The sequence below is a fragment of the Anopheles moucheti genome, chromosome 2 (assembly GCF_943734755.1).
Source record: "Anopheles moucheti chromosome 2, idAnoMoucSN_F20_07, whole genome shotgun sequence".
Lineage (NCBI taxonomy): Eukaryota > Metazoa > Arthropoda > Insecta > Diptera > Culicidae > Anopheles > Anopheles moucheti.
This window is the reverse complement of record NC_069140.1, coordinates 93,380,214-93,404,684: the sequence shown is the minus strand read 5'-3', so window position 1 is coordinate 93,404,684 and position 24,471 is coordinate 93,380,214. Positions and strand designations below refer to the sequence as shown.

General features: G+C 40.2%; 5 protein-coding genes across 5 annotated transcripts; 4 read left to right on the top strand and 1 right to left on the bottom strand.

Annotated features, from left to right (window-relative positions):
• Window positions 1–521: 521 nt before the first annotated feature.
• On the top strand, window positions 522–2,369 carry LOC128296770 (fibrinogen C domain-containing protein 1-like). The gene is made up of 4 exons (XM_053032254.1): window positions 522–664; window positions 929–1,059; window positions 1,618–2,132; window positions 2,212–2,369. The coding sequence occupies exons 1-4, from the start codon at window positions 550–552 to the stop codon at window positions 2,330–2,332; spliced, it is 882 nt and encodes a 293-aa protein (XP_052888214.1). The 5' UTR covers window positions 522–549; the 3' UTR covers window positions 2,333–2,369.
• A 1,457-nt stretch (window positions 2,370–3,826) lies between these two features.
• LOC128296764 (microfibril-associated glycoprotein 4-like) lies at window positions 3,827–4,826 on the top strand. Its single transcript, XM_053032247.1, has 2 exons — window positions 3,827–4,638; window positions 4,703–4,826. Exons 1-2 carry the CDS (start codon window positions 3,827–3,829, stop codon window positions 4,824–4,826), a joined length of 936 nt encoding a protein of 311 aa, XP_052888207.1.
• Window positions 4,827–11,665: 6,839 nt separating this feature from the next.
• LOC128296766 (fibrinogen C domain-containing protein 1-like) lies at window positions 11,666–12,858 on the top strand. The gene is made up of 2 exons (XM_053032250.1): window positions 11,666–12,474; window positions 12,552–12,858. The coding sequence occupies exons 1-2, from the start codon at window positions 11,666–11,668 to the stop codon at window positions 12,673–12,675; spliced, it is 933 nt and encodes a 310-aa protein (XP_052888210.1). The 3' UTR covers window positions 12,676–12,858.
• A 780-nt stretch (window positions 12,859–13,638) lies between these two features.
• Window positions 13,639–18,778, bottom strand: LOC128296743 (N-acetylgalactosaminyltransferase 6-like). Its single transcript, XM_053032226.1, has 5 exons — window positions 18,697–18,778; window positions 15,325–15,701; window positions 14,896–15,254; window positions 13,951–14,831; window positions 13,639–13,887 (listed from the first exon to the last, which is right to left on the bottom strand). Exons 1-5 carry the CDS (start codon window positions 18,751–18,753, stop codon window positions 13,705–13,707), a joined length of 1,857 nt encoding a protein of 618 aa, XP_052888186.1. The 5' UTR covers window positions 18,754–18,778; the 3' UTR covers window positions 13,639–13,704.
• Window positions 18,779–20,616: 1,838 nt separating this feature from the next.
• Window positions 20,617–22,224, top strand: LOC128296759 (ATP-dependent (S)-NAD(P)H-hydrate dehydratase). The gene has a single exon (XM_053032243.1). It carries the CDS (start codon window positions 20,617–20,619, stop codon window positions 21,595–21,597), a length of 981 nt encoding a protein of 326 aa, XP_052888203.1. The 3' UTR covers window positions 21,598–22,224.
• Window positions 22,225–24,471: the final 2,247 nt, after the last annotated feature.

Genomic DNA, 24,471 nt, shown 5'->3' with positions numbered 1-24,471 from the left:
AAACTGCACGATTAGATAATGAGTTGTAATGGCAGCACAGTGGCCGCTTTCGTCAAAAACAGTGGGTTTTTATGATGTTTATGTTTTGAAAATGGCTTAAAGCCCTTTTTCAACATTTATTCATGCCTTGATGTATGGTTAGTGAAATATGTTTATAAATTGAATTTGCTCCTATTTCTAAGCTGCTAAAAAATCGCTAACGTTATTGCGGTTGCTTATTCGACCAGTTGGGTTTTACCCGAGCGTCATCATGCAGACACTACAAGTACGATTATCTACGTGACTGGTTCGAAGTGATCTGAATACTTTCTTGCTGATACATATTTTTAAGCCTCGCGTAATCTACTTGCCAGTCCGAGCATATAAGTAGCTTCATCTCTTCTAATCTACATCTTAGTGAAGTGCTGTGCGTTGTACGACATGGAATATAGATTCTCTCTTGTGCTTAAAATGGGTACCTGGTGTTTCATAATTCTTTCAGTGATCATTGGCGCGGTGGCAAGCGATGGCACTCATTCTAAAAATCAAACTTTTGCTGTAGAAAAAGACATGACCACACCCAAATCACAAATTCTAAAACGAATTGAGCTCTTGTCACATAATTTAAGCGATAAAATAAAATCCTTTAACGATCGGGTCAATGAAATGAACGGTGACATGGGCAGTATTTTAATTGCACTAAGTAAATCAAAAGGATCATACCGGGATGAACTGATGCAGCATGAAAGTTTGAGCTGTAATTATATTTCATCATGTGTTACTACAAGTTTAAGTGAAGTGCACAAAGAAATGAACGAAATGTTTCATACCACGCACAAATTGTTGGAAAAGTTTGGGAACAAGCTAGAGAGCTTCTCAACATCAGCTACACAACGGATAATCCATCTAGAGCAGAAGCTGGAACGACTTCCAGAAATGGAACGTGAAGTCAGCAGTTTATTACTTGTGCAAAATGACACGAACAACCTGTTTAAATCCAGCACCAAATCCTTGGAAAAAGTTTCGGAACAATTGCAAAGCTTTTCAACGTCAACTACACAGCGGATGACCAATCTAGAGCAGAAGCTAGAACGGCTTCCATTGAACACGTTAACCAGTCGAATCGACGAAATGAAGCGCGATGTCAGCAGAATCATACTTCAGCAAGATGAATCCAAAGATATGTCCAAAATCACAAACAAATCGTTGGGAAAAGTTTCGGAACAATTGCAAAGCTTTTCAACGTCAACTACACAGCGGATGACCAATCTAGAGCAGAAGCTAGAACGGCTTCCATTGAACACGTTAACCAGTCGAATCGACGAAATGAAGCGCGATGTCAGCAGAATCATACTTCAGCAAGATGAATCCAAAGATATGTCCAAAATCACAAACAAATCTTTGGGAAAAATTTCGGAACAATTGCAAAGCTTTTCAACGTCAACCACACAGCGGATGGTCAACCTAGAGCAAAATCTAAAACGAACTGCTCAAATGGATCGTGAAGTCAGCAGTTTATTACTTGTGCAAAAAGAAATGAATGACGCGTTGAAAACCACCAACAAATTTGTGGGAGAAGTTTCGGTACAATTACAAAGCTTTGCAACCTCAACTAAGCAACGGCTGATCAAAATAGATCACAAGTTCGGACGATTTCCGGAAGACTCAGGAGTGTACTTTATGCGACCGGATCCATCGAAAGATATTACTTTTGCAGCAGTTCGCGACTGGACAAATAATCATGGATATGGTGACAACTGGATCGTTTTCCAGCGACGTTTGAACGGTTCGGTCAGTTTCCGTCGCAACTGGACCGAGTATAAGCAGGGGTTCGGTGATCTACGCGGTGAACACTGGTTGGGGTTGGAAAAGCTGCACATGATCGTGAAATCCCGTCGTCACGAGCTGCTCATCGTGATGGAAGACTTCGACGGTGTGATTGCGTATGCACATTATGATGACTTTCAAATCGGTGATGAAAGTGAGAAATACGTCTTAAAATCGGTCGGTGAATATTCCGGCACTGCGGGTGACTCATTTACTCATCACAAGGATGAATTGTTTTCAACATACGATCGAGACAATGATAATTCTAATTCCAACTGTGCCGAAAAATTCGAAGGCGGGTGGTGGTTTTACAACTGTTATCAAAGGTACTAGGAATCCACAATGTTCCCGATAGGAGTTAAAACTTACAAAAAATTTGCTCTTTTCTTCTCCCTCTTTTTACAGTTTTCTAAATGGAAGATATGTGAATGGAAAATATATTTTTCAAGATGGTATTGATTGGAAATTATTTCGAGGACTATCTTCCCTGAAGAGCACTAAAATGATGGTCCGTCCTGCTGAGTAAACAATGATTGTGGAAAAAGAACTAATCGCTACAAAAAAAAAAACACGCTGGTGTGAAACTGTGAAGACAACTTTTACAAGAGTAATAAAGCAAAATTTTAAAATTTTAACGATTTGGGGCTATAATTTTGGGGATGACCAAAACCAACCACTGACAAATATAATAACCAAGTTTTTGTTAAAGTTTTTTTTCCTTTCACGTGCTGATATATCAAGACAGTTGTTCGCTTTTGCAATGGAGAGAAGTTTTCTCACCCTTGTCTTTATCAACTCTGAAAAATGTAACTACTGCTCTTCCGTTTACGTTCCGACTTGATCTCATTTACTTCTCCGATTCGATTAATTTTGAATTTTGAATCTCCGACGGATGAGAAAAAATGAATTTCTTTATTTTTTCAGGTATATCAAGTTCTGATGGCGGTCAAATGAAAATAATGTCCTATCCTCATGTTTATGTTGTAAATGTTTCATGCCATTTGAATTTAAACTCCATACCCTTGGGATGTACTTGGTTCAGGGGAAGAATAGAGCATGACGTAATTCCAGTGAAACTACTGTAGCGACCAGGACGCCACCTGGCGCAAACAAGGCGTAACAAGCGAAAAGATCCTTGGGTTAGGAGACAGGGCGAGGGATAATATAAGAATAGGACAGCTAGTGGTGCACGTTCGCACCAGGATATAAAAGCGTTGGCGAGCTTAGTCTCGCTCTCTGCTCCTGCCAACGTCCAGCACGTCGTTACGATCGAAACCACTACGCACCGCGTGTGCCCACCGAAAAGTACTTATAAAATTAGCAATAAAACGAGTAAATCATCTCCCCGAAGCTAAACTACTATAATTGAAAGATTTTTCGCATTTTTACATAACTATAATCCAAAAGCGATTTGAATATGAAAGAACCCCCTTATCGGTAGTAGCGTAGTCGGTGAGCGGAACGTTCACGACATATGAGAGAGATGCTTTACGACACAAACGAAATATTAGTCGGAAGAGGTGCTAAGACGTGCCCCCTATGACCTATGCGATTCGTTCTACCACCTTCTTATCAGGCGTTGATACACTTAGTCTTAAATCGTTCAAGGCCCAACACCCTGGTTTGCCAATTCATTATCACGGTATTCATGCTGGAGAATTAATGATCTTGTAGGCTCATTTTCAAGAAAGACACGGCATGGACTGTTTAGGAAGATCCATACAGCAAACAAATTTTATTGCCCTTGAATGCTGATTATATGACCTAAACTGACCCATGTTCATCAAGACATGCTGGAGAAGTTTCGTTATCATCATCAACATTACTGACAGCACACATACAAAGGGGGTTAAATTTAGTTCATTATCATGCGTAGAGATGATCCTAATGACCCTTATGTGAAGTAAAAGTATTCTGCGATAACGCAAGAACCTATAAGTTCCATCATTTCTGAACCACAGTTTAGTGTGCTGCTGTGCGTTGTACGATCGCGATCGTTGGTTCAAGTTTCAAGTTTGAAATGGGTGTGTGGTACATTGTGTTACTTTCCGTGATAATTCGAGTGGCGGCTACAGATCATCCCCCAAACAATCCACCATTCGCTTTGGATGAGGCTAATGTTGCGGCCGAAACACGAATACTGGAGCGATTGTCGCATTTGTTACAAAGCTTGAGTGACAAAATACAAATGTTGGACGATCGAGTTGACAGTTTATTACTTGCGCAAAATGACACTAACAAATCGTTGGGAAAAGTTTCGGAACAATTAGAAAGCTTCCAAACATCGACTAAACAAGAAATGATCAATCTAAAACACAAGTTCGGACGATTCCCGGAAGACACAGGAGTGTACTTCATGCAACCGGATATGTCCAAGAATATATCGTTTGAAGTAGCTCGTGACTGGACAAATAATCACGGATTTGGTGACGAATGGATCATTTTCCAGCGACGGTTCAACGGTTCGGTCAATTTCTATCGTAACTGGTCCGAGTACAAGCAAGGATTCGGTGATCTACGCGGTGAACACTGGTTAGGGTTGGAAAAGCTGCACGCGATCGTGAAAACCCGTCGTCACGAGCTGCTCATCGTGTTGGAAGACTTCGACGGTGTGATTGCGTATTCCCATTACGATGACTTTAAGATCGGAGATGAAAGTGAGAAATACATCATAAAATCGGTCGGCAAATACACCGGTACAGCGGGTGATTCGTTCACTCATCACAAGGACGAATTATTTTCAACATACGATCAGGACAATGATAATGATACTTATTTTAACTGTGCTAAGTCGTTTGCTGGCGGATGGTGGTTTTACAACTGTTATCATAGGTACCTGCAATTGGGAGTTTTTAAGTGGAATAATATTGAATAATCGATTTCTTTCATTCTGCAGCCATTTAAACGGAGAGTATTTAAATGCAAATAACACGCTTGTAGCTGGTACCACTTGGAATTTGTTTCGGGGAAAAACAAACTCTCTGAAGAGCACCAAAATGATGGTTCGACCTGCTGAGTAAGCAATAAATGTTGAATTTGTGGAGACAATTTTTATATGAGCAATAAAGCAAAATTGATCCTTTAAAATGTTTCCATTGCTGTTAACTTATATGGCTTGAAAATGAAAATAATTTTCTAGCCTCGCAATTTGAGTCATTTATAGAAGGAAAGTTCCATGCCATCTGGATTAACACTCCGTACATTTGGGATGTACTGAGTTAACTGAGAACAGCTGAATAGGTGAAAGAGTAGAAATAAATAATTCGTCTATGACTTAAATAAGTGTGTCTTCAGTCGCATAAAGAAAACCCGCTGCAGGCTAGTATTGAGGATATCATGGCAACATGCACACAATAGAGTATTACTAAGCATACAAGTTAAAACAGTACCAAATAGATTAATTGATTTCAAAACCAGAAAAGCATCTTTTCGGAAATTGCTTTTACAATTTCTTGAATAATTGCCATTATAGGATTGAAAAAATGGTACAGTAAGAAAAATTAATTGCTTTGATTAATGCATTCCCGAATCAAACGCGCGTACATCTAACAGCTGCTTTTCGTTAGTATTATATTTCCGTTTCCGCTTTTCCAGACTATTGGAAAACATTTTGCGAACAACATTAGACGGGCGCGCAAAGGGAAGTCAAACTAAACACCCTTTTATCTGCCCTCAAGTGTTGCTAATAAAACAATTTTAGAGAGCTAAAACGGAAACGGTAAGATGAAAGCTAAAACAAAAAAACATGCTATCTGCAATAACACCCACCAACAATAGCCAAAATCAGTAAATCCACCAACATTATTGCAAGGCAACCAAACGACGCTTTGAAGAATTGCATTGAACGTTGCAAACAAACAGCACTATAGGGAAATTACACATGCCCTACCCCTTTTAGGAACGTTTCGACTTCGACAGACGTGTTATTTTTTTCTGCGGGAAATGTCTGGATGCTGTGCTGTGCTCACGCGACCGATAAGACGCAGCTCGTTCTGTTTGTGCAAGTACATCTGGCGGCGGGAACGTTTCGGCTTGGCATGGATGAAACGGTCGATACACGCCGACTGCACCTGCACCGACTATTGCTGTCTGCCTCCGCTTATGTTGGTACGCTCTAGATGTTATACAATCACGTATCTTGAGCCTTGAGGAGTTTCTTTTGTTTTTGTTTTTTTTTTGCATTAGCTTCCCTCAAACCAGCAACCAGTCTGTCGTTAAAATATCCGGTCACATACGGACCTTTTTGCCTGCAGTGCCGGTCATACAGCGCAAGTACAGCACCATCAAATGAAACGTTGCATATTGATGAATGTGCTACTACAAAGAAACGTCTTATTTTCTAACCATTAAGCACTAAAGAGGCGAATGCACCCATTGTTGGCAACTGTCTGAGTTTCATACTCGCCAAAATAATTACCTGATGTATTTTTCGATGCCAGCAGATAAAGGGTAAAGTTGCTTTATGTGATGCATGTATTAATTATAAATTATTATTAATAAAGTAAGTAGAAAAAACTCACTCAACAACATGAAAATCACAGCAGTACCTTAATAATCTTATCAATTTCTTACAGTTCGCAACGTAATTCAAAGGTAATGGTCATTTAATGGGTTTAATAAAAAATGAAAGAGAAACATAAAAGCGATGTTTTGAAAAGTAGAATAGACGAATATAAATGCATTTTCGTTGTGATAGTTGCATATTTGCACTGACTATTTTCACATTCTCACTCCCATTATTATAAAGTGCAAAATTACTACATGTAACATAACTGTACGCCCAATTGCGAAAATTTGTTTATGAAAATGGATCAGAATTTCTGTTTAAACATTTGTTTGATTTTATGTTCAAAAACGCAAACCGATAAAAAGGGGTTTGGAGCAATTTAATATTTATATATTTTGCATAAATATTCCTTTACATCTGGTTAATTTATTTTAATGACAAAAAAGAAACTTATTTTACTAAATGGGCAATAAGCGATGTAAATCTTATTGAACATGCCGTAGCCTTATATTTTTGTACATGAGTTGTACAATATTTGATCATCCCAATAAAAGAAAAAAAAGGTTAAAGTTTTTTTGTTAATACTGATAAAAAGTTTTAAAAATTATTGGAAAAAAATGATCATTAGTAAAATATCACTTGTTTATCACGAAGAATGCATCCCACTTTTGATGCGACTTATGCAGTATATTTCTCGCTTTTGACTGTGAGATATTAAGATGCGCATTCACAGCGGTCAGTATGCTGTCAGCGAGCTCTTACATTTATTTAACGACCACATTACATTTCATACCCAGCAACCGGCAACCTCGCGTCACTGCAGCACACCTTTAGCGGTGCAGGTTACACCCGTTGTGACATTTTGCAACATATGCCACTTGCAAGCTGGTGAATAGTTCTCGGCAACTACTACAAAACACCAGGGCATTACTTGTACATGTTTTAAAAATATCTCCCATACAGAGTTACCCCGATCGGTGGTGATCGAGCGTTTGACGTGAATGGTACATAATTCCCCGCTCCGAGCTGTAACCGATGCATTCAAACTGTATGGGTATGGGTCTCATACTCGTCATAGGGCCCCTTTCAAATGGGGACGGAGGTTGGCCCTTCGGGATCGGAGTATGGCCGTTGCCATCGTTCCGGTTGCCATTTTTATTGCAAACATCTGGTGTCCAGCTGAAACGGCGGAAGTGTCCAGAACGGTCGGCAACGGCCAGGCGGGAGGGCCTTGATCATTGTACGGAGAGATCTCGGATGAGCAGCGAGGTATGATTTTTTTTTTACTTTGCAATTTGCATGTTTTCTTTGCCGGATCATGCTGAGTGTCTTTTATTGTTTGAACTTTGCTGAGTTTCAAATCCCAAACTGTGATGTGCCGTAGAAATGCTGATAGAATACAACAACATCGATGTGAATGAGTTTACATAAATAAAGATCACAAATGAATTTGTACTGTAATAAAGCTACAATCAACAGTACTGTAGGTGGTCGATCGGTTCTGGTCTCAAGTTTCACTGTACATCCACTCCTTCCTGAAAAGGGGTTTTGGAGTAAGGCAAACGAAACATAAAACGATTCTGAGCGAAGAGCTTAGCAGCAGTTGACAGAAGCATTAACGAATGGATTTGGTTCCGGTATCCGCCGGCCGGAAGATCACTCGAACGATCCGAGGCGCCTAGCATTGAGAAACCAGAGAAAGAATCCTAACAATAATAAGCAAGAATGTCTATAGACACATAAACCTAGCTACGGTTTGTAGGAACCCGGAAACCTTGGAAACCGTAAAAATAATATACTCTCATGCTTGCCTCCTTGACGGTATCGTGATTGACATTGAAAGCCTTCCACTTCCAAGCCTGCGTTGGAGATGGAAGCTAATTTGCATTCTCTAGGCTCATGATCTACCTCCCGCGTTGTACTGTTGAACGCAATGGGATGAAGGTTTCTTGAACAAAAAAAAGTATAGAATAGCAAGATCCGAAAGGATCGAATGGTACGATAAGAATGCAATGTGAGTAAAACACATTTCAACGATATAATTTGTTGCTAAATGTTCATGTTGGGCAAACACATTTTTAATTATACATATTCTTAGGCGGATGGATCAAAAATTCACCCGAATGACAACTTGCTGTTGATATTCATCTTTGTACACTTATTTGGATCATTTCCATGCAAGATAAGAAATTACATTACGGTTTGTTTTTTTTTTTTTGGTTGAATGGTGTGTGAGACAATTCGCGTTTTAACGGAGAAAAACTTCGCCATTCTTGAATTCTAAATTTTTCATTTCTTCAAAACAACGTTCGTCACTAAAAAAAAAGCAACACTCAATTCTTACTGTGCTGTCTTGAAAGAGGATTTTAGTAGTGGCATTCTTTTTTTTTGCGTTTCCTTCATTCCACGATTTTCCCACCCGTACAACGTGTAAAACATGCAGCTGGATAAGAGGAAAAATGAGGAAAAAATCACATTTTTTGTAATGAGCTACGGATGATAAATTTTCATCAAGCGAAACGAAATTCCCCTTCCAGCACGAAGATGGAAAATGAGAGAATGGGTGAAAACACAAGAAAACATCAAGAATAATACGTTTACCACTGCACACAGTTAACCTGTGCATCGGATGTGATTTGGAGTGCAATCGCCCAAGAGGACTTGTGTGTTGTGCTGAAGTTTAAGCAAAAGAAGCCTAGCTACCCTTCGTTTTGGAGATGTTAAGGCGATATAATGGTGAACCCAATTGTCAATTACAAGGTGAAAAGTCAGAATATTGGAGAAAGGCACCGGTTTCCCCTTTTACTTTTGTGGCAAGATAAAAAAGAGGGAAAACCACAGAAACAATCATAGGGGAATCCATGACGAGTGAGAAGCTTAAAAAACAATTAGCACTTGATAAATGTTAGGTAAACGTATATAATTTGAGTTTTTATTATTTGCTCTCTACACGAACGGGCGTGTTTATGGTGTGAAAACACACAGCAAAGCATGGGTAAATTGTTTCCAGATTGTGTTATTGTATGGAGGGAAACTCTTGCTCCATTATTAGATCATGCTGGAATGGTTTACTTTAAGGTTTGTTAGTAACTCGTTACTAAATGATTTTTTTTATATTTAGCATGGTTTTTATTGCATATTGCGTCTTATCGGACCTAAATGGTTTGGTGGTCTTGTGCTGCTACACAATTTCTTACGGTCAAGTGCAACTGTCTACCGATGTCTAGTGATGCATTAGAAGCACTGGGACATTTGCTGAAGATTAGACTTAAAGGGTGTTCCATATGAAATTGCATCCCGATTGAAACGATCTAGATAATTATCTACTGATTTTTTGTTTGGTAGAAGAATGTTTTTTGTTCGATTTTGCTTACTGTTGCTAAATTGAAAAAATAGCATTACTTTCAAAACAACACCACGACCAGGTTGTGTGCAAACACGTGGAAAATCGAGTCATCACGTCAGATGCTGACGAAGGCTCATTGTCTCACTGCCAAGGAACAATTTCTGGAATTCTCCAAAGTCCGGAAGAATTAAGGTAGCATAATCTTACAATTTTTGGCAAAGAAATACATGATTTGGCAAGCGGTTTACAAATAAACTAGTGGGTATTCGTTAGTTTGTTACAATCGAGACTGTAAACAGAAAGATCTACCTTAATGAATGTCCTCTAATGTATAATCCTCTTCAGGATTGATCTAGTTTCGTGCCATTATTTATTAATTTTTTTCATTGAACGATGAGACGTAAAAATTACTCATGATCGTATCCAATCACATGAACCCTCCACAAACGCACCCCTTTGAGGACCCATCGAAAAAATACTGGGTTATTATGAAGCAGCTATTGCGATATCATGTCAAAAGGTCAAATTTTGAGCACATATGCAAAAAGATGAGTTTATGAACAGTACAAACTGCAATCAGATGTTGCACAGAAGCTCATGAGAGCAGTTAAGATATTGAAGTTTAATGAAATGCATTTGCCAAAAGCTTAGTTAACAGTTGCATTTTACTACCGGAAGTCATCATGTTTGTAAGGATCGCAGAAAGTTTGAAAAGGATCTGTCCACTAGTTAAGTTTCTACTGCGTTTAAACCGTGGTGCAATTTGATGTGGGACACCCTTTAAACTGCGCTATTCAAAACATGCAAACGATTTTTCGTTGACATTGCTGACAGCACAAAAACAAAGTGGGTAGAGATGATCCAAAATACCGTAAAGGTAAAACACCAACAATCCCCCAACAACAACACAGGACGAGGCCAAGGCAACAGCTGAATCGCGTGTACTACAGCGAGTGTAGCTTTTGTTACAAACCTTGAGTGACAAAATAAAAGTGATCAACACGTCAACACGTGCTGCTTATATGTGCAGATATGTGAATGGGAGGAATATATTACAACATGCTATTGATTGTAATTCATTTCGAGGAAATTGATCTTCCCTGAAGAGCATCAAAACTATGGTTCGACCTGATGAGTAAACAAAAACTGTGAAATGACTATTACTATTCGCTTCATGAAACAGACTGATGTGAAGTTATTTAGATGAATTTTTACATGAGTTATAACTCAAAATTGGTCACTTAAAATGTTACCATTGCATTAATGAATTGAACCATTGCATTAATGATGAATTATATGACTTTCATCAACATTGATTGGAATGGAATCGAGATGTTGTTTGTTTTGAATTTGAATTTCTGCTAAACTCTTCCATCTCTATGAGAGAGCAGAGCGGTTGATTTGAATATGAAAGAACCTTTTTATCGGTAGTAGCGTAGTCGGTGAGTCGACCGTTCAGGCGACATATGAGAGAGACGCTTTAATACGAAATGTTAGTCGGAAGAGGTGCTAAGACGTGCCCCCTATGACCTATGCGATTCGTTCTACCACCTTCTTATCAGGCGTTGATACACTTATTCTTAAATAGTTCACGATCCAACACCCTGGTTTGCCAATTCATTATCACGGTATTCATGCTGGAGAATTAATGATCTTGTAGGCTCATTTTCAACAAAGACACGGCATGGACTGTTTAGGAAAATCCATACAGCAAACAAATTTTATTGCCCTTGAATGCTGATTATATGACCTAAACTGACCCATGTTCATCAAGACATGCTGGAGAAGTTTCGTTATCATCATCAACATTACTGACAGCACACATACAAAGGGGGTTAAATTTAGTTCATTATCATGCGTAGAGATGATCCTAATGACCCTTATGTGAAGTAAAAGTATTCTGCGATAACGCAAGAACCTATAAGTTCCATCATTTCTGAACCACAGTTTAGTGTGCTGCTGTGCGTTGTACGATCGCGATCGTTGGTTCAAGTTTCAAGTTTGAAATGGGTGTGTGGTACATTGTGTTACTTTCCGTGATAATTCGAGTGGCGGCTACAGATCATCCCCCAAACAATCCACCATTCGCTTTGGATGAGGCTAATGTTGCGGCCGAAACACGAATACTGGAGCGAGTGTCGCATTTGTTACAAAGCTTGAGTGACAAAATAAAAATGTTGGACGATCGAGTTGACAGTTTATTACTTGCGCAAAATGACACTAACAAATCGTTGGGAAAAGTTTCGGAACAATTGCAAAGCTTTTCAACGTCATCTACACAGCGGATGACCAATCTAGAGCAGAAGCTAGAACGACTTCCTGAAGACACGGGGATATATTACCTTCAACCGAATACTGCCATCAACATAACATTTGAAGTATCGCGTGACTGGACAAATAACCACGGATTTGGTGGCAACTGGACTGTTTTCCAGCGACGGTTCAACGGTTCGGTCAATTTCTATCGCAACTGGACTGAATACAAGCAGGGGTTCGGTGATCTACGCGGCGAACACTGGTTGGGGTTAGATAAGCTGCACGCGATCGTGAAAACCCATCGACATGAGCTGCTCATCGTGCTTGAAGACTTCGACGGTGTGATTGCGTATGCACATTATGATGACTTTAAGATTGGAGATGAAAGTGAGAAATACATCATAAAATCAGTTGGCAAGTATACTGGCACAGCGGGTGACTCGTTTATCTACCACAAGGACGAATTATTTACAACATACGATCAGGATAATGATGATACTGATTTTAACTGTGCTAAGTCGTTTGTTGGCGGGTGGTGGTATTACAAGTGTTATCAGAGGTACTAGAAATTCGGGATTTTTTAATAGGTGATTTAATAATGACTTATCGTTTATTTTTTTCACATTCTTTCGACAGCCATTTGAATGGAGAATATTTGAAAGGAAAAGTCGATCGGCAAGCTGGTATTATCTGGTATGGATTTCGCGGACATTATTGTTCCTTGAAGAAGACGAAAATGATGGTTCGACGCGTTGCATGAAAATTTTACCTTAAAGCTACATGGGGTTAAACCCGAGCATTAAGTTAATACGGATGAAATAAAAGTTTTTAATTCAATTCAATTCAAAATAACAATGATGTTATAAAGGAATTCGACTAACACGAAAATCCGAGTTACGCGAATGACTGCGGAATGCATTATTCGCGTAACTCGGGAAAAGATTGTACAGTCTAAAACCGAGTTACGCGGGTTTTATAAACTTGAAGTGTCGTGGATTTTTGTATTTATGATTGGATTTCTTATTACCAAATTTCAAATGATCCCAAAAATATGATCAAGATCTCTTTCATATCAGATTCAGATATCAAGAATGGTCTTTACGAAACAAATACAGAATAATAACGAATTTTAATAGAATTATAATGTATGTACAGTGTTTTTCGTTGTTGTTAAAATTAAATAAGAAATGGACAAGAATCAAACACATCTTTTCAAAGATCAAACATATCTGCCAAAAGTACACATACGATTCTGTTTGAAAAATAACGACCAATCACACTTTTTGAAAAATTGTTCCCTTATATTGCCAACAGATGGCGCTCTAGCTTCTCACTGTGGGTGCTATTGAAATCAGCAGGTCATATATTTTTAGGCATTTCTTATTTTATGGTCATTCCTTATTGGAAATCAATATTGTAGATTTTTAGTAGTTTTATTACGATTTGCATTCTAATTGTAATTAATTTTTGTTAGTACGTTTGTAACTTAATGAAAATATTGACATTCACTGGATACATTAAGACAAGTTGTATTAAATATATTTTATGCACAAAACACATTTAGAAACTGTCCGTTGTGATGATTAACACACCGCAAAGTACTATCACGCTTACATTTGTACAAATACAATTACAAGACTTATTTGATTCCATGTTGGATTTGATTATCCAAAATGCATCACAATTTTACCATCCAGTTTTGGCACCAATCTCTCTCTCTCTCTCTCTCTCTCTCTCTCGCTCTTTAAAAGGCACTGAGCTGCGAACAGTGATAAATGAATGACTTTCGTTATAGAAACTTTGCTCCATAAACATCCCAGTTCTGCAGATGTACAAAGTAGACGAATCCCCAGTTCCACTTCTGGAATGGGGTTTCCTTATCACAGCTTCTGATGAACAACTTGTTGGTGGCGAGATCCGCTTCAAGACATTGCCCAAGATGGTCTTTACCGTGGATGATCATTTTCGATTCCTAGCGATAAATATCCGAATCAGCTACAATTGTCTTCGTTTCATTGCATTCATTTTTACTCACGTAATCATACCGCCACATCTGATTGCCCTGAGACTCGTGGCAGCTAAACAGTACTATCTCATCATTCAGTTTGGCCGCATCCAGACACTTATCGTTGCTTCGCACACGAATGTCTCGGTGGTAAGACAGCGTGAAGAACTGATTGTTCTGAGGGTGAGTTTTGTTCGAAGCGCACGTGTACAGTCCGATCGGTTGTTTTGCCTGGTGGTTTAGCGAGTCGAGACAAAGTTTCGGATTGGCCACGCTCTGCACCCGTCCGGATGCGAATGGTTGCGGATCACGCGGTGGGTAGCGTACAAGTAAATCCGGTGCCACCACTTCCAGGAACCATTTGAACGGTTTACACTGCAACCTATCCCGTAGCTCTCGTTGGTTGCTTAAATCGCCCGGGTCCGTCTTAGCAAACTGGGGGTTACGTTCGTACAGAAACTGACTGTACTCATCCATCCACACCTCGGCCACGCGCTTAAAATTTCGCACCACAAAGTTAACGCCACGCGGATTACCAAACGGTGCGTATCCTCGATAGACATGCCCGACGCGTGAGCAGGGCGCATCAACAAGACGACCTCCACATTGCCAGATTTTGAAGCTTAGCTCGTACTGCTCACCGCCCCAAATGTCCAGACCCTCATCGTAACCACCGAGTTCCCAGAAAAATTTGGCACTAATGGCGTACAAACCACCCGCCATTACCGGACTGTTGAAGGGTTTCGTCGGATCGTCCAGATCGCCGGACAGCAGAGGCAATCGTTTGTAGTAAAACTTCCAATCGAAAGCACCACGTTTGCCTTCGTCTTGCGACCGATACTGAAACGTGTCGTGTGCGATCACATCGATGAACGGACAGACACACGTTCGGTAGTCTTCCGCGATGGGTTCTACAACAAGACATCAGACGGAGTTAGATGGAGATATTCCGTTGAGAGAAAGCCTTACACATACCCAACAGTGGAGGTAGCCAGTTGGTGTTAACTTCCGTATGCGAATCCAGCACGATCAGTACATCACCCCGTGCCTCGCGGGCACCGGCCATACGAGCAACGATCAAGCCGGATCGCTCAGGAAGGTCCACCAATCGCACCTTCGGTGCCAGTTCCGTTTCCACAAACTCTCGCAGCGGTGCCCAAAGAAAGGGTTTCGTACTGTGATCGTTCACCAGTATGACTTCCTTCAGTAGCGAAGGAGGAGATCGGTTCAGCACACTGTACACTGTGCGAAGGAGGGCACTCCAGTGTTCATTGTAGAAGATGACGATCACACTGACCGTTGGGAGTTCCTTCAGATATTCCTTGGTGCGGCAACTAGAAAAATAGCAACATCGATGGTAATAAGAGCACCGGATCATCTCACACACACACGCAATCTACCCACTCTGGATGCCGTATGTCCGGTATTGAGCGATTTAACGCAATCATATCGCTAACAACCGCCGAATATCCATTCTCCTTGAACAGCTTATCGTTGAGTGCGATATCTTTCTTACTGGTAAGCTTATACGGTCGACCTTGTTCACCGGGACCTACTCGTTTAACCTCTTCTTCCATCAGGTCGTAATTATGCCAGTCCATTTTCCCCCCATCAACATTGCGAGGCATCGCAAAGAACTCATCACCATCGTTGGCATATCGGTAGTAAAGTGTTCGCTTGAAGTTATCCAAATTCTCGTACTTGTGAATGATCAGCAGTACCGTGATTATACAGCAGCAAACGAGGAACAGTAGCTTCACGATCACCTCACCGAACAGTGGCTAGGGTCACAGGGTCGAAGAATGGGTGATGATAGTGAAAATTAAAAAAAAAAGTTAATTAACAGCCATCAGATGTGTGGATGACTTGGATGAATCAAGATGACAATGAACAAAATAAATTTGCATACCCACTGACCAATGCCGAGCTACAGACACAAAAACAAGTGTTTTTGTACAGTAGAATATTTCAAATAGGGAAAGGTACACAGAACGTATACGATACTTGAACCTTCAAGTTAATTTGTTGTCAAAATCACACGATCTAGACGTGACTGGCGTTCATTAATGCCAGGAACTTGTCCTTTGTTCTGTCCCCATTAAAAAAAAAAAGTTCAATCTTAAGAAAAAAAGACTTTAAGATATTTGAATTAATGTTCGATTATGAGCAATGTGGATGAGTAATATGTAATACATGTCTGTCTTCATTTCGTATTGGAAACCCATTGGTCTAGCCCATCACCATCTGGCACTAATTGATAGGAATCGATCACTGGGCATGCGTTTCACGGACAATAGGGATGAGAACGAACGATCGATCGAGAGTTCGGCCATAAACGAGCTAAGCCAACATTGAAAAATCATAACAATCGAAGGAAGACATTTGGTAATTGAGAGAACAAGCCGTTGCCGTTCGACGCTATGACCTTGAAGGTAGCGTGTGAAGAAAAAAACGGTAGCAGAGCATCTGCGCGTTGCAGATGAGCACGGATTCTGCTTGCCTTTGGGCTGTTAGTATGTCATATTGTTATACAAAATAAATTACGCTTGATGAGGAACATGGAACGTGCGTATCATGCCATTGCTAGGTAGCAATTATGTTTAATAAATTATATTTTAACATACTACGATCGTTTGTTGCGAACTTTAATGTTTGGTAGATAGTGAGTGCGTAACCCGAAATTGAAGTTAATGTGGAGTAAAAAAAAAACCATACAACTTCAATTAAAACGATTTTTAATGTTGCAACGACTCCAAATGTTAATGGCCGAAGCGTTTTTATTTACGTTCTGTATTTTTTGTTTGGTGACATCGCAACGCAAGACTTAAATGCCGGCAACGACTTGACAAAACGAACCCGGTGCAAGTGAACGTAATGTAAGGGCTCGGATGAGTGGCATAATTTGGTGTGTGTGTGTGTGTGTTTTTTTTCTTGCTTTACTTTCATCATCAAAACCTCTTGCCAGATGCCATCATAAAACTTGCCCATCTAAGCATGGCCTTGGTGGATTTTAAGCATAATTGCATGAACGTTTGGTCGCTGGTGGTACGAGCTGTAAGTTTACGAACTATGTTGAGGGTTTGCTTCGCTTATTAGGCTAGAGTTTATCGTAGATGTCACTAGTAGAGTAAATTAACGTACTATATTTTTTGTCATTTTTCAAGTCATTTTCAAACGAATAAAATACGTTTAACAATTAATTTACTTATTTTTTAACAGTATTGGTAGGAATAAGTGCCAAAAATTGTATCTCTTTAATTAATTTGTATTTTAATTTGTTTGTATTTATTAAAGAAAAGTACTGTCTTTCTTTGCGAAATTGAAAGCGGTAATATAATTATTACACATTTCTTCTACATTTATGATAAAGTCTGCTTAAAATAAGCAACACTTGTCGATTAGAGATAAATGTTTTGGGTAATACTTTCAAGCGGCTTTGCGAATGCTTTCAAACCCCTGCAATCGAAACTTACTGCACATTGCTTATCACCGTACTGCTCTTTACTGCCCATTTAAACGATAAAAGCAACCCGAGTGCTAAGCGGGTGTGTTACCATTGTACCCACACTTGATAGTGACATCCGTTGGCTATTGCTTGGACACACGAAACCAAGGCAACACACACGCAATGTGTGTGCTTGTCGTCCCGTTCCACTACGCAGCAGGAACGTAATAACCATCGGCCCGTCCTCGGTTTCGTACCGGCAAGGGAGGGGGGAGGGTGATAAAATCTGATTTTATTAATTACAACGAACCCTTATCGTAGCCCCACACGTACGCACACATGTCTCAACGAGCGATTGATGAGCATTTTAGGGGTAATTTGTAACCGTTCGCCCTTTAGGCGTGCTTTGCCGGTTGCCTCTTTCGTGACTAACCCATTACAGTATGCCGGTTGTCGCGTGTTTTACGCGAAGGATTGCAAGTTTATTTTTATGACAATTGTGCCTGTGCCTTAACGTTCGCTGCTTACCGTTGCCGTTGGTAAGGTGAAAAGCAAACATTAATCATTCGCCTGCAAAGCGAATACGGCGAAACCGTGACGAAGGAATTTGTCATCAAACTGCACTGGACGGAATGATCACTAGCGGTTTGTGCAAATAGCTGAGCTGAAGAGCATTGCAGGCTGGGGCGATGATACGATAATTCTCTCGATAATCCCTTTGTTTGCTGAGTAAACAAACGAATCACAGAAACGAACGAGAGTTGATCGTGATCCCAAAACATCGCACGACGCTTTACAAAAACATGCTTGTGCTTCCTCTTGCGATTTGGTTTCCTTTTTAGCTCTTTTTGGGTGAATTAATTAATTGGCAACGGTCAAGATAAAGCACACGCTATAAGAAGATGGTTCACACACACACACACACATTTTCAAGCTTTAAAAGTTCACACACAAACGTTAGCCGGCGTAAGCAAACACACAGCCACACGATGGGTGGTGGGAAATTCGTGGACAAGGTCAATGAAGATGGCTCAAGAAGATGTTGTGAATTTCCTGCCACTTTCCACCACATCTTGCACTTCCTTCAAGCGTTGCTCTTCAATGCGGGGTATCGGTTTGATTTACAGGCAACCGTCGTAGTACGAATGCCGGTACTAGTGAGACTGTTGGAACGAGTTTTGTTTTAAATTTCGTTTTGTTTTGCACCCTATGGGCGACTAACGTCCGATACGCTTCGGGATTCGGTATCATCTTCTCGAGTTTTATTGGGTCGTCGAACAAAAGCTGTGCTGGGATCGGGTTTTGCATGTGATTTCCGATTTCAGCCGTACCTTTCGGTGCGAGGAACGTTTTAGTTGTCGTAAAAATCTTGGAACGCGCATGGTCATTACGGGAGCGATACCTTCCACGTGCGTGCTCACACGGTTTATCACATTTCTAACAAAACAATTCACCACACGCTAAACCACAATCTTTACACTAGATTTGTAGCAAACACTTCCAACGACCCTTTTGGAAACGTATCGCTCCTGGTCCGAGTTGCCCGAACACGTCCGCGCAACGAAAGGCACAGATAAAAACTGACGCAAACCGTGCGGACTCGCGAACCAAAAGCATAAGGGCAGAATACTGCGCGATACCAAGCGGAGACGGTTCGGTGTGCGTACCTAACATATCGAGTTAAAAAAAAAGAGAATCTCTTCTTCGCCGAAACGACCCGAAAATGCTGGTCCTTCATTAGAGCAGGTTGACAGTGTGTTTTTTGGGGATTTTTTATTCGACTCCCGAATTTTTGGTTCTGTTGTGGGCTCCCCGTTCGTTAATGGCCATCGTACCATGGTTTGTGGTTACCGGGCGGTGATTGTGTTCGATTAATTCGCATATTTCGTAATCAGAACGAGTTCGAGTTCGAGACGGTGAGCGTGCGAGACACACGGCGAGGTTTTTGGGGGTCTTTAGCCGATAGAATTCGTTAGTGAAAGTCGAACTGCGTGGACCTGACCGTGCATATCGAGCAGGATATGGTTCGAAACGTTCGCGTTTGCTTTTGGTCTGCCATTCTCGATCGTGTCGTGTCCTTCATGGTGGGGAAATAAGTAAGAAAGGGTTGAATTTTTGTCCAGTGACTTTTAACATCGTATTTCTTAATCACCCTATTGCCCAAATGATTGTGGAGAAAGGTGTTTTACTATGTGCTTACATTGCAATTCTAGTTTGTCGGACTTGTTTTTACAAAAGTTTTACCTTGGATCGAGACCAATCGCAAAGGTATTTTAAATGTTCATTTTAGGTAAACAGCATGTATAACAATACTGGCGAAAGTTCCATCGTAGCAAACGCACCAGAGTAAGGTTTGCAGGTATAGGAAACGTGTACCGGTAAGGAATGTAACACATGTAAATGAAGTCATTTACGGGTCATTTTATTGCTCAATCAGTTCCAATGGGGAATGATCTCATTGAACTCGCACATTTAAAGCGACGGAACAAGGTTAACTTTTGGATTTTATATAATATTATGTATAACCATTTTTTTATCATAATATTTGTACATAATATATTATATAACATTATAAATAATATTTGTTTCACGATATTAGAATCTACCGGCATCAATCGAACGTATTGTTTTTTTACATCTTTGTAATAATAAAAAACTATTGTATACACTTTTGTTCAAAATACGGTATTTCATGTCCCCATACGATTGAAGTTATTAAAGTTTTACAACAATAAAGTTATATTCCCCATACAAAATGCATGGGATAGTTATGCTGGTCGTAGAGATGGAGGAGTAAATTTGGTCATTGACAATACAATTAATAGAATGTGTTCAATATAAACATTTTACATAGAATATTCCATAACATGTAAACGAATCCGCAGGAACCAAAAAAAACATTCAAAAATTATTTACATTATCGGGGGTAGGAATATCCTTGAATGCAGCTGATGCAGAGGGGTAGGAATGTGACGTACAACCATCTTCCATTGCTACACCTGCGCTCTAGAAAGTGGTTGCTGCAATATTATTGCGCGAAAATTAATGGGCTTTAAAGAACAAATGTAAGACATCTTCTATGAATATTAATCACATAATACGTTTATAATTCAACAAAGTGTAATTTGGTACAACAACCGGTACAAAAAACATTGAAACGAATTAGAAATAAAGGAATAAATCGCACAACTCCCATCCGCCGCCACTGTTTCGAACACGGCTGTATACAGATGACAGTTTGAAGCAAAACAATGTCAAACGCAATTGTAGCCGCTGTGCTGAAACGAATCGTAAAAAACAAAAACATCGTCGCTCGGGTTGCGAAAATTTCAACCCGTTCCGGAATGTCGTCGGAAAACAAATCCCCGTTGCTGGAGCGGGCCCGTAACACAGTGCCTCATCTCGACACGGACCGGCACAAGGGACAGGCGGGCCGGATCGGCATCGTGGGCGGTTCGCTCGAGTACACCGGGGCACCGTACTTTGCAGCGATAAGTGCACTGAAGGTGGGCGCGGATCTGGTGCATGTGTTCTGCCCGGATGCAGCCGCACAGGTGATCAAATCGTACAGCCCGGAGCTGATTGTGCATCCGTTGCTTGATTCGAACAACGCCATCATTCAGATCGAACCGTGGCTAGAGCGACTGCATGTGCTCGTCATCGGACCGGGGCTTGGGCGGAACCGACAGATTATGCAAACGGTGGCGGAGTTGATCAAAATCTGCCGCCAGCTACAGAAGCCGCTCATCATCGATGCGGACGGACTGTTTATAATCACGCAGGATATTAGCTTGGTGAAGGATTACTACGGCGTGATACTGACACCGAACGCCATCGAGTTTTGCCGGCTGTTTGGCAAGGATCGTGATCAAATAATGCTTTCGCTGGGCCGACTCGGTGCCGGTGTGACTGTGATCGAAAAGGGCCTAAACGATCGGATCTACGACTCGCTATCGCTCGAGAAGTACGAATGCCCACAGGGCGGTTCCGGGCGGCGCTGTGGTGGTCAGGGAGATTTGCTGGCCGGATCGTTGGCCACCTTCTACTATTGGGCGTTGGAGTCGAAGCAAGAAATTAGCCCGGCCATGGTGGCCTGCTTTGCGGCCAGTACACTCACGAAGACGTGCAACAAGTATGCGTACAAGCTGAAAGGACGCAGCATGACCTGCACCGACATGATCGACCAGATTCATCCCGTGTTTGACGATCTATTTGAGCACAAGAAGGATTAGGGATGGTCGCACCGGAGCTGCCATCGTTCGGATCGTTCGACGATGGTGCTCATTTATGGATACCTCAGGTCTACACGTTCTCTTCTGATCGTCACCATTAGCGTTACCGTCAGTGTGCTCGTTGTTGTTTTCGTGTATTTTAGCTCCGGCAGTCTGGTTTGACGACTGGTCAACATTCCCCACACTCTCAGCAATGCAACGAAACGGAATGGCATGAAATCGAATCGAAGAAGCGAAGAAAATGAAATCGCAGTCAATTTTGTTGCAACGAATAAACTCGCGACTAGCTACGGGATGGAATGTTGATTTCTAGGCGCATTCTAAAGGTGATGGTATTTTAGTAGCGCGCTAATTTTAATAATATTAGGGCCAACAGCCTACGGATCCGGGATAGGAGTTTTAAATGAAAGATGCAGGGGTATCAGTCTGAATTGTTTAGGTCATCGTCTCATAAATCACGTCTCACCAAGTACGGCAAAGCTGATTTGAAATCGGATGAATAGTTGCGTACGTATCAACGTTTTTGCACGGTTTTTGTAACTTACTCAATTAGTGGTGGAACTAAACATACGAAAAAAAAACCCTATCTTTGGCTTTGTCCTATTAAAGGGAAAGTGACAATTATAACATACCAAAGATGATAAAGAAATCTAATAAATAATACTGAAAATTAGCTGAAGCTAAATGGCAATCGAAAAAAAACATGATATCGTACATCGTCATGATTCATTGTTCAAATTGAAGATTATTTAATTGAAGTTATTTATATCGACAAACACAAGTTTTTTTGTAGTATTAAGTATGTTTAAAAACATTTTTTTTCTACAGTCTTGAAAAGCATCATGAGCGTAAGCTTCCAAAAAGCTTTAAATGTGGGCGTTTTAGTTAACAGCAACATGTGCCGGTTATTCGTCCATGTAAGTAGTTCTATAGTTGTAAGCATAAAAATTGCTAAAACTTTAACGTTGGAACATAGAATTGATGATAGTCCTTTGTTTTACATCATTTCAAAAACCTTTTTCGTGGCTCAGTATCATAAAAGAATGTTTAAAGGTTTTTTTTTGAAAATTGGTGCATTGGCTTAAGCTGAACATATTCGCACTATAGGGTTTTATTTTATTATCACACCCATCACTGTTTCAGGCGTAATACACCGGTTATCACGTTCAGCGGCAAAGACGAACGTGATTCACCAGGGGTTTTTTTCTTTTTGCTCGTGGTGAGTGGATGAAACATCATTCGCTTGAACTTCATGCTCGTAGAAATCGTAGATTGTTTACGTTTGCCATTCACATTGCTCTCAAAACGGTTCAGGATGGGAGCATTGCGTTGGTGTACTGCGTGTGAGACGAGACAGTTCGCAACACACGTCCGTCGCGCTTCTTTGTACTGCTGTGGGTATTACGATCTGTTCGACATAAAACCGGTTATCTAGCCACGTCTCAGTGATAACGATGATATCGAAATCGCATAGCGATATGACAGTGAAGCGTTTTTCTGGCACATGCGTTTCGGTAGTATATGGAATAGTTGACCGTGACCCGAGTCGTATGTCTGACAGTCGATTGATTATAGTGCATTGTTGTGTGTATTGGTTCCAAAAAGAATGTTTTGTGTGTCTCGATTGAATGTGCATCTCGATTGAAAGAACATTTTGTGCATCGAAACAATCGAGACGAGTATGGTTATTTTGAGAGCGCGATTGGAAAATTTTTTATGTGATCATCGATGCAAATGAAGAAGAGTTTTTGTCAATAATTGTGGTGATCGTGGATCGTAAAGTGATCGTGGACAGATCAGATCAAGTGGTGCTGACAAAGCCGCATTATGGCATTTGTCGGCAGTAATATTTAATCGATTTCTTATTAATAATTAAGGAGTAATTAAACGGCATGTTAAAAAAGAAGAAGGGCTTTGATATAAAATTCATTCTAACATCGTTTTCATTGCGGAAAGTTATAAAAATAGACATGAATCGGCCCCACTCATTAAGATCATTGCGAGCGTGCGCCTAAGTATGAAAGTTGAAACTGCGTGTTGAAACAAGCATTCTATGCATGTATGTAGCAGCTACGGGAATATAAATTAAAAGAAATCCAGAAGTCAGAAAGAAATCAGATGATTGTGCTACTAAAGAAGAAGATTATTATTTTAACGGTAAAAGATTAGTAGTAGAAGATTTTTGATAAGGTAAGAAAATATCGAAACTTCTGCTGAAAAACGTCCTATTCTTATTTCGCTCATTGTATGATAATAATTTATTATCGGTTTATTTGACAGGTATTTCTTTGGAAATACGCTTGCTGGCCATCGTACTAATGATGTCATTGATTGATAAGATATCTTTCGGCCGCATGTGTGAACTCATTGACGTTTACTTTTGTATGATTCATGAACGGTAGAAGAATACAGTCAATACCTGAGTTACGCGGATTTAAAAAATTGACTTTTCACGGAGTTTTGTATGCAGAACGGAAGTTTTAAATTCTTCTCGTAATTTAAATTTTTTGCAGCAAATTTCTAAAATACATTACATTTCATTGTTAGAAAAAAATAATTTTCATAACATTTCATTGTAATTTTATCAATATCAATTTGAAATTGTGCTTTGTAACGAGGAAATAAGCATTTGATCTCTTAATACGACGTATAAAAGTTGTGATAGAGGAAACTTGAGATACGCGGATTTCTGTGGAACGCATTATCCGCGTATCTTGGGTATATTTTGTTTGAGTTTTTGTGGAAACCATCTGCTCAGCACATATGTTGCGATGATAACATTACAATTTAATACGTTGGTTTGCTGTAACGAATTTATAGATAACTTTAAAGTACGGCATGGACTTAACGATAAAGATTTGACACTTGCGTAAT

Coding starts and splice junctions, on each gene's coding strand:
- LOC128296766 (XM_053032250.1), top strand. CDS start 11,666: ATGGGTGTGTGGTACATTGTGTTACTTTCCGTGATAATTCGAGTGGCG. Junction 12,475..12,551: donor TATTACAAGTGTTATCAGAG/GTACTAGAAATT, acceptor TTCTTTCGACAG/CCATTTGAATGGAGAATATT.
- LOC128296764 (XM_053032247.1), top strand. CDS start 3,827: ATGGGTGTGTGGTACATTGTGTTACTTTCCGTGATAATTCGAGTGGCG. Junction 4,639..4,702: donor TTTTACAACTGTTATCATAG/GTACCTGCAATT, acceptor TTCATTCTGCAG/CCATTTAAACGGAGAGTATT.
- LOC128296759 (XM_053032243.1), top strand. CDS start 20,617: ATGTCAAACGCAATTGTAGCCGCTGTGCTGAAACGAATCGTAAAAAAC.
- LOC128296770 (XM_053032254.1), top strand. CDS start 550: ATGACCACACCCAAATCACAAATTCTAAAACGAATTGAGCTCTTGTCA. Junction 665..928: donor AATGAACGGTGACATGGGCA/GTATTTTAATTG, acceptor TGGAACGTGAAG/TCAGCAGTTTATTACTTGTG. Junction 2,133..2,211: donor TTTTACAACTGTTATCAAAG/GTACTAGGAATC, acceptor CTCTTTTTACAG/TTTTCTAAATGGAAGATATG.
- LOC128296743 (XM_053032226.1), bottom strand. CDS start 18,753: ATGACCATGCGCGTTCCAAGATTTTTACGACAACTAAAACGTTCCTCG. Junction 15,702..18,696: donor AACGTTCCTCGCACCGAAAG/GTACGGCTGAAA, acceptor CTGTGACCCTAG/CCACTGTTCGGTGAGGTGAT. Junction 15,255..15,324: donor CCGGACATACGGCATCCAGA/GTGGGTAGATTG, acceptor CTATTTTTCTAG/TTGCCGCACCAAGGAATATC.